Source organism: Leuresthes tenuis, unplaced genomic scaffold, assembly GCF_036924035.1.
Source record: "Leuresthes tenuis unplaced genomic scaffold, fLeuTen1.0.hap1 SCAF_24, whole genome shotgun sequence".
Classification (NCBI taxonomy): domain Eukaryota; kingdom Metazoa; phylum Chordata; class Actinopteri; order Atheriniformes; family Atherinopsidae; genus Leuresthes; species Leuresthes tenuis.
Genome location: NW_027325378.1, coordinates 29,160,941 through 29,170,604, shown reverse-complemented (window position 1 = coordinate 29,170,604; position 9,664 = coordinate 29,160,941). Strand labels below are relative to the sequence as shown.

Genomic DNA, 9,664 nt, shown 5'->3' with positions numbered 1-9,664 from the left:
CTGGATTCACCTCTTTCAATAGGAGAACTCCATGAAGCCCTTCAACATATGCCTAGTAACAAAGTCCCAGGACCAGATGGTTTTCCAGCAGAGTTCTACAAAGAATTTTGGACTGTTTTGGCCCCTGCATTTCACAAAATGGTATTACAAGTTAAGCAGAATGGCAGATTATCCCCACACATGAACTGTGCTAACATTATCCTGCTACAGAAACCAGGAAAATACCCCATACTTACATCCAGCTACCGCCCAATGTCTCTAATAAATGCAGACCTCAAAATAATTTGTAAAGCCCTCGCCAAAAGAATAGAAAAAATAACTCCACTTATAATACATCCTGACCAGACAGGTTTCATAAAGGGTAGACACTCATCCACTAACACTCGCAGGCTAATTAATCTCATAGACTATTCTAACATCAACAACCTGGAAACCACAATAGTCTCTCTAGATGCAGAAAAAGCATTTGATCGAGTGAACTGGAAATTTTTATTCGCAGCATTAAACAAATTCGGGTTTTGGTCACACTTAATCAACTGGATAAGGATATTATATAGCTCCCCAAATGCGTGTGTCAGGACAAATGATCAAACCTCTCCAAGCTTCAGTCTGCAGAGAGGTACAAGACAGGGTTGCCCACTTTCTCCCTCACTTTTTGCTATTTTCATTGAACCTTTAGCAGCTGCTATCAGACAAGATAGAAATATTAAAGGCATCCAACGCAAAAATATTGAGCATAAAATAAGTCTTTATGCTGATGATGTATTACTAAGACCACAGTTCTGCCCATTAACTGTAGGGTCCAGAATATACCTGTGATCACTTTACAGTCAGGAAATATTAGATATTTAAGCATAAACATTTCCTCCAGGCTTCCAGAAAAAAAGTTAACTACTGGTTCTCAATGATCCCCATAAAACCATCCGCTACTTGGTTTAAGTCGCTAGATTCATGCATCTCCAAATTTCTGTGGAAAAACAAACCACCACGTATTAGTTTAAAAACCCTACAGAAGACCAAGGACAGTGGTAGATCAGATTTACCTAATTTTCAGCACTATTCCTTAGCCAATAGGTTACAGTATATATCAAAATGGTTTAAACCTAGCCCAATAGATGAACCATGGATAAATATAGAACAAGCATTGTGTGATAATCTGGAAATCTCTGACCTGCCACATATTAGTCAAAACGTAAAAAAAAAAAAACGTAAAAGTCTTCACTTCTCCCGTGTAAGTTTATACCCATCTGGAACAATCCTGACATCCTACAAAACAAAAAAATGCTAAACTTTACTCTGTGGAAGATCAAAGAAATCAAACATCTGGAACATATAATCCAAAATGGAACATTTATTTCATTTGAGGAGCCCATATCACAACATGAGATAGGCAGCAATGAATTCCTAGAATAGCAACAACTTAAGTCTGTAATAACAAAGAAATATATCCTCCACCAACCAGACTTACAACTCCAGACTAGGGTAGCAGAATTTCCAAGCATCTGCACCCCAAAACTACTATCAAAAATATATAAATTATTGTCTAAGATAGATGACACAATGTCTCTACCATCCTCAAAATGGGAGGCAGATTTATCCATCAGTTCTAATCATAACTTCTGACCACAAATATGTTTGAACACCTTCAGAATGACTCAGAATTCTAATTTACAGCTCATACAATACAAAATTCTTCATAGAACACACTATACAGGACAAAGGATGTTCAGGATGGGTCTAACACACTCAAACATCTGCTCACATTGCACAGATAACACACCTGATGATTATGCACACGCTTTGTGGTTCTGTGCGCCTGTCCAGAAGTTCTGGCTTGAAGTCTGTGAGGACCTATCAACATGGCTAAAGTGTAGCATCCCTGCATGCCCCAGACTGTGCATACTGGGTGACTTAGACAACATCAACATGGAAATTAACTCAGCACACATGGTTCTCACAGTGTTATGTATCGCAAAGAAAACTATTCTCATGAACTGGAAAGCGAAGAACAATCTGTGTATTAACCAGTTTAGAAATGTTCTTTTAGATTATATTAGCATGGAAACAATGTCTGCCTCCTCAAAACATCAATTGGCTGAATTTCATTCTCTCTGGTCCCTGCTGATTAGCTTTATCACATAGTGGTGGTGGTGGGTTGCTGTCCCGTCGCTCTGGGCGGTTGGGTGTGTGCTGGGGGGGGCTGTGTGACTTCGGGCGTCTGGTGGTCTCTCGGGTCGTGGGGACCGGGTTGGTCATTGCTGGGGGGGACTGTATGTCGGGCTTGGAGGGGAGTTTTGGGGCTTGCGGGTGGAGCTGTCTTGCGGCATCTTAAGGGCCCTGGGATGGTGGCCGCTGGCTCTATGCCGGGTGGCCGGGCCGCTCTGGCATGGGTGATACTGCTGGGCCTTGGCCCTGGTGTCTGGGCGCTGCCTTGTGCCCCGAGGTAGGGCCCTGCCTGTGCCTGGGGGGTCTGGGTTGCCCTGGGCACACCACAGTATGGGTGGGTTGGTGCAGGTCCTGATGTCGGGCTGGTTGTTCTGGGACCTCCGATGTGTCCGCAGGTTGTTTTTTTCAGGGTGTTGAGGCATGCGGTGGGGTGGGCGGTGCTTTTCCCCCTGCTGCGACTGGTGTGACTGCGTGATTTGTTTGTTTTTTGTATTTTTATTCCTTTTTCCTTTATTTGTAGAGGTCCTCTGGGGTGCGGTGGGATGGGTTCCTTCTGGGGGTACAGGGGCTCCCGGAATATGGTGACTGCAGGCCCCGAGCCTGGTGGACATCAGGCCCTCCTGCCCTGTGGCGGGTCCCAGGTAGCGGGGGTGCCTATTGCAGCCAGTCTCTCCTCCAGTCTATATCCCCATACCCCTCTCCCTTCTGGCTTTTGTACACAGCACACACTCACACACGTAGGCTCACTATTAGAAAATATTGAAGAGCCAGAGGGGTCTTCCCACACCCCTGTTACCTGGTTGCTGCCCGGGGCCAGAGGGGCCAGGAGGATGAGTTGTTCTGCTGGTCCATGTCTGGGTGGCTGGTTCCCGGGGGGCCTCTGCCCTATGCTTATGGGGGCTCTGTCCGGGGGCTTCCTCTGCAGTCTTCTGGGTGGATGCGTGGTTGTCCCTGTGGTGGGCTTCCTGGGTTCTGTGCTCCGTGGGGGCTGCTGGTGGCCTGGGTCTTGTGGCCCGGGTCTTGTGGCCCTCTCTGCCTGCTTCTGATTGCTGGGGGTGGGGGCTGTGGATTGTGACTCTGTACACTTCTACACTCATAACTAAGCACAGTTATCGTGTAGAACCCGTGTCATGTGTATCGGAAGTTCATGCACACACACACACACACATTAGCCCAGTAGCATGCTTGCTAAGCAGTTGATGTGTTATCCTGTGGTTTGTGGTCATCTATATCCACAGCTGTGTTGTATGCGATTGCTGATACTTGTGCTTGTTTTTGTGTGTTTGTTTTTTCTCTGCTTGTCTGCTTTCAGGTGCTCCTGGTGGCGCTAAGGCTGGATTCCCCTCAGAGGCCATGGATTGTCGTATGTTTTGTTTTTACAAGTTTAGCAGCTGGTTGTCTGTTTTTTTTTTCTTTCTATTTTTGTTCTGTTTCTTCTTTGCTCTTCTTCTTTCCCTGTCCCGCAGTCCGGTTCGGCACTATGACATGTTAAATATTGTAACAAAAAATAAATAAATTAGTAGTTGATGGGCATCAAGGGGAGCTTTACATTCATAAAGCTTCCCTTGGAAAAGCAAATCGGTTTGTCATAAAAGGTATTCAGATTACAATTCTGCTGCCATAATGCTGGACAGGATAAGGGGAAAAAAAAAAGAAAGAAAGAAACTAGTGTTGCGCTGCCCTCTTGTGGCTGATAAAAGAACATACAAGTGTCTGGTGTAAAAAAAACAAAACACTGCTGTAACTTTAAAAACCTTACAACAGAATGACCAAGAAATATATCCTCCACCAACCAGACTTACAACTCCCCATTAGGGTAGCAGAATTTCTAAGCATCTGCACCCCAAAACTACTATCAAAAATATATAAATTATTGTCTAAGATAGATGACACAATGTCTCTTCCATCCTCAAAATGGGAGGCAGATTTATCCATCAGTTCTAGTCATAGCTTCTGGCCACAAATATGTTTGAACACCTTCAGAATGACTCAGAATTCTAATTTACAGCTCATACAATACAAAATTCTTCATAGAACACACTATACAGGACAAAGGATGTCCAGGATGGGTCTAACACACTCAAATATCTGCTCACATTGCACAGATAACACACCTGATGATTATGCACACGCTTTGTGGTCCTGTGCGCCTGTCCAGAAGTTCTGGCTTGAAGTCTGTGAGGACCTATCAACATGGCTAAAGTGTAGCATTCCTGCATGCCCCACACTGTGCATACTGGGTGACTTAGACAACATCAACATGGAAATTAACTCAGCACACATGGTCCTCACAGTGTTATGTATCGCAAAGAAAACTATTCTCATGAACTGGAAAGTGAAGAACAATCTGTGTATTAACCAGTTTAGAAATGTTCTTTTAGATTATATTAGCATGGAAACAATGTCTGCCTCCTCAAAACATCAACTGGCTGAATTTCATTCTCTCTGGTCCCCTCTGATTAGCTTTATCACATAGTGGTGGTGGTGGGTTGCTGTCCCGTCGCTCTGAGCGGTTGGGTGTGTGCTGGGGGGGGCTGTGTGGCTTCGGACGTCTGGTGGTCTCTCGGGTCGTGGGGACCGGGTTTATCATTGCTGGGGGGGACTGTGTGTCGGGCTTGGAGGGCAGTTTTGGGTGCTTGCGGGTGGAGATAAAAACAACATGTGACACAATATCAAACTGTTTATTTCTCTTATAGTTCTTAATATCACAAAAGTCATGATAAAGTAAGTAAGAATCTGTATATAAACTGTACACAAAGCAAGGCACTATACACTGAAGTCAGTTCATCATCATGCTGCCTCTTTTCCTTCTTTGTGACAACCTAAAACAGTAATGATGCATTCAGATAAGTCTACTTCATTAGTAAATGGTAATAGGTGATCTATACAGCAGATCTGCTTACATCCAGTACATATTAATATATGACACAAGCCTCCAATATTTACTTTATTTCAACATATCTTAACATCTGAAACTGTCCTTAATTACTCTGTGGACTTGATATAACTTACTAGTAAATGCACAAACATACATACATACATACATGTAATATGAGTGTGAAGTGGAGTGTGTCCAACAGGTTGACAGACCTGCTCCCACTCTAACAGATGAAGCTAACAGTCTAAGGGCACTGGCTGCCTTGCTTATGATACATATGTACATACATTAGCAAGTAATATTCAAAAGGAAGCTTATTAACGCAGTCACTTAAAAATGTTGACACCCACATACTTTTAGCTACTTATGACAACGTACCAACACAGAATGCTGGTCAGAGGAAAATCTGAAGCATGGAACCCCCCCCCACACACACACACTAAGCTCTCTCATTCGTCCTCAACCCTCCACTGCAGGCTTAACTCAAGAGGAGCAGTCCCTGAGCCTCTGCTGCATGCAGACAGAAACAAAAGAAAGCCTGATCAACATTCTGCCAGGCCTCTTCAGAAAAGTCCTTTAGCTTTCTTCAAGTTCACCTGCTTCCATCCAGGCAACACTCCATATTCTTCTCTGCTCATCTGCAGGCCTTTCTGTGGGAGTAACACAGGCAGCATCAAGTATAGGTCACATGATGTTCTACACTCTCCACCCTGTCAACCAGTCCTGCAGCCTGCATGGTGAGTGACAAACCTCTGTGAGCAAACTCTTGCTTAATTGATCAAAAGAAAAACGACAACAATCTGGACACATCAATCTTCCACTGCAGTCAAGTTAAAAAAAAAAAAAAACACACATATTCAGCCCAAACACTTGTGATGTGATCAGCATGCTTAACAAATGAGGATGTTAGAGCAGAGTAAGACAGTAGTGTTGAGAAGTAAATGGAGTGCTGGTGACAGCGCTGAAGGATGCAGCGAGTTTGAGTTTTCCACATTCAAACCAGTGCACTTACCTCTGATGAAGCCCCGACACCCTGCAGGGTGGGACGAGTGAAACAGACAAGTTCATAAAGATACAGAGGGATGAAGCGCTGATGGGATTAAAGACATTTAGAAGAGCTCAAAGAGAAGCAGGATATCCTGAGAGGCTAAATGGCACCACACAGCCACAGATCTCAGGTAAACCCACAACATTCCACCCAGCACAAGCAACAATTCCAGCCAGTGTTCATATGAAACTTTGGAGCAGTGCAGCAGCGGTCAAAAAGTATTTGGACACCTTTTTATGTTTTAGCTGTTCGTAAAAAACATGGTATAAAGTTCAGACTATTATTAGTAGTTTTCACATCTTCCATCCTCATCCTTACTTTGCCCCCCCCCCCCATTTAATTTCTGAAATGATATTATGTACATGTGACATTATTGTGGTTATTAACTTGTGTTTCCCTGTTCCAGCAGGTATCCTTTGAATGGTGTTATGGTGTTTTTCCCCCCTCTTTTCCCTCTTTTCTGTCTTCTCAAACCCCAGCTGGTCGAGGCGGATGGACACCCTTCCTGAGTCTGGTTCTGCCAGAGGTTTCTTCCTGAGTCTGGTTCTGCCAGAGGTTTCTTCCTGGTTCTGGTTCTGCCAGAGGTTTCTTCCTGGTTCTGGTTCTGCCAGAGGTTTCTTCCTGGTTCTGGTTCTGCCAGAGGTTTCTTCCTGGTTCTGGTTCTGCCAGAGGTTTCTTCCTGGTTCTGCCAGAGGTTCCTTCCTGGTTCTGGTTCTGCCAGAGGTTTCCTCCTGGTTCTGACAGAGGTTCCTTCCTGGTTCTGGTTCTGCCAGAGGTTTCTTTCTGGTTCTGGTTCTGCCAGAGGTTTCTTCCTGGTTCTGCCAGAGGTTCCTTCCTGGTTCTGGTTCTGCCAGAGGTTTCTTCCTGGTTCTGGTTCTGCCAGAGGTTTCTTCCTGGTTCTGCCAGAGGTTCCTTCCTGGTTCTGGTTCTGCCAGAGGTTTCTTCCTGGTTCTGGTTCTGCCAGAGGTTTCTTCCTGGTTCTGCCAGAGGTTTCTTCCTGGTTCTGGTTCTGCCAGAGGTTTCTTCCTGGTTCTGCCAGAGGTTTCTTCCTGGTTCTGCCAGAGGTTCCTTCCTGGTTCTGGTTCTGACAGAGGTTTCTTCCTGGTTCTGGTTCTGCCAGAGGTTTCTTCCTGTTAAAGGGAGTCGTTCCTTTCCAAAGTCCCTCAGGCTCAGGACGGGAGATTGGACTGAAGAAAAGTTTCGGTCCAATCTGTTGGTTTCCTTAGCTCGGATATTATTATTGAATTGGCTCCATATGAATTAATTGGACTTATTTTGAATTTAATTCATTAGATTTCATTGGATTATGATTAAAATGACTTGGACACTAATTGGCTTGAATTGGACTGTATTATTTAAGTGCCTTGAGATGATATTTGTTGTGATTTGGCGCTATATAAATAAAACTGAATTGAATCTTAACTAGAGGGAAACTTCAGAAATAACAGCTTTTTAATGCATATGAAGCCCTATTTTAGGGAGTCCAATTTAAATAAAGAACTGACTCAAAAGATTTTAAATCTAGCTTTCATTCCAAAGTGAACACCCTCAAATTAAAGTCAAAGGTCTACAGTTTGAATGCCTTGTCATTTTGTGAACAGAAAAGGGAGCACACGAATCGTAACATATCTGACCTCAAAGTCTTCGTCAGACAGGTAGACTTCCAGACGAAGAGGGTCCACTCCCTCAGGCAGCGGCCGGGTCAGAAGCTCTGTAAGCGGATACGCAGTCTTACAGAGGCGGGCTAACACGTCCTCCACAAGGATGATCTGATTACAGACTTCTGCCTCCTGACAACACACACATTTCATGTAAAAACACAGTGCTGAAGATAGTTTCCACCTAGACTCGGGCATATGAAAGATATTGTTCAGTGTGTGTTTGTCTACACCAGGGGCCGGCACCCCAGCAGCTCCCTGTCACTTTGGAAAATAAATGAGGATTTTTTTTTATTATAATTTATTTAATTTTAGTTTGTTCGTTTTTTAACCTCCGATGTGCGACACCCGCCATTTATTGAGCTTTTCCACCAACAGACGGCATTCTTGGTTTGCTGCAGGTGAATCATTTAAGTTTGGCTTTTTATTTCAGAAATACGTAGAAGATTCAAATAGACATTAAGTGTTTTATTTGAATGTAACTTTCAACCCAGCATCTTTTTTTCAGAGTTCAAAATGTTTTTGTTGCATGCAGAAATAAAACATAGTTTTCTCTTTAACAGTTCATTGATTTCATCAATGCAACACACTTTAGTTTTTATACAAAGTATGAAGATGAAATCTTATCTTCATTTCAGATGTCAAAAGGGTTTTGTAGCTCCCGGTGTTTTCTTTTCTATGGGAAAAGGGTCCAAATGACTGAGGGTTTAAGGTTGCCGACCCCATGGTTTCATGCTGACACCAACACTGACTGTGGAACTGTGAGGAAGCAGGTGAAATGACTGATCCACATACCCTCTCAGTGATCTCGGCAACATCCTCTCTGTGCTCCCAGCAGGGGAACATGTTGGTGAAGGTGAGCGGCTCCAGGCCCGCATGGATCAGATATGCTTTGGGAGGTTTCATTTCATTCTTTTCTGGGGAAACAGAGTGACAGCATGCCATCTGTTCAATGTTAGCTTTCATTAACTTTGGGTTCCAAACACCAACGTAACCTGAGCAGGCTTTATATGTTGTGTAAGATTACCTCTGCAGTACTGCAACACTGTCTCCATGGCACACTTCCTGTCTGAGTCCCAGCGGATTCGGGCTGAGCCTGTGCTCTCACAGTCCTGAGGCCACCAGCCCTGCCACAAGTACACTTCATGGTGGTTGTCCACCAGGAACAGCGCTAACCACAGAAGAAAAAACAGAGTTGGCATCATTATTCATTAAGTGAATTCACATTCTGCTTTCTTAGGATAAGAAGGCAGTTTTAGTGTAAAAGTGCACATTTGCATGCAGTTGAGAGGTGCCTGTAAATATAATAAATAAATAACACTCAGCGCAAATGAAATGCACGAGAAAAAAAGGAAAATGACTGACAATAACCGGACGAAGCTGAACTGGCAGTTTAAGCTACATTTAGTTGTTTTCTTCAGGCTGATGGAAACTCTTCAGCACACATATACCTATATTCCATATTCATTCCATATAGTTTCATTCAACATATTCATGGTTCATTCCATATATTCATAGTTTCATTCCATATATTCATAGTTTCATTCCATATATTCATAGTTTCATTCCATATATTCATAGTTTCATTCAACATATTCATGGTTCATTCCATATATTCATAGTTTCATTCCATATATTCATAGTTTCATTCCATATATTCATAGTTTCATTCCATATATTCATAGTTTCATTCCATATATTCATAGTTTCATTCCATATATTCATAGTTTCATTCCATATATTCATAGTTTCATTCCATATATTCATAGTTTCATTCCATATATTCATAGTTTCATTCCATATATTCATAGTTTCATTCCATATATTCATAGTTTCATTCCATATATTCATAGTTTCATTCCATATATTCATAGTTTCATTCCATATATTCATAGTTTCATTCCATATATTCAT

At 42.9% G+C, this 9,664-nt stretch overlaps 1 protein-coding gene across 3 annotated transcripts in view; it reads right to left on the bottom strand.

Annotated features, from left to right (window-relative positions):
- Positions 1 to 4,833: 4,833 nt before the first annotated feature.
- Positions 4,834 to 9,664, bottom strand: part of LOC140284468 (supervillin-like) — a 55,487-nt gene continuing 50,656 nt past the window's right edge. For 2 of the 3 annotated variants that reach the window (XM_072378333.1, XM_072378335.1), the window contains 5 exons: positions 8,778 to 8,921; positions 8,546 to 8,667; positions 7,727 to 7,882; positions 6,057 to 6,077; positions 4,834 to 5,694 (listed from right to left, as the gene is read on the bottom strand). In XM_072378333.1, coding sequence (XP_072234434.1) covers positions 5,608 to 5,694; positions 6,057 to 6,077; positions 7,727 to 7,882; positions 8,546 to 8,667; positions 8,778 to 8,921 — 530 coding nt within the window. In that variant the 3' untranslated portion in view covers positions 4,834 to 5,607. The remainder of the gene's footprint in view (positions 5,695 to 6,056; positions 6,078 to 7,726; positions 7,883 to 8,545; positions 8,668 to 8,777; positions 8,922 to 9,664) is intronic. The other variant, XM_072378334.1, reaches the window with a different exon arrangement.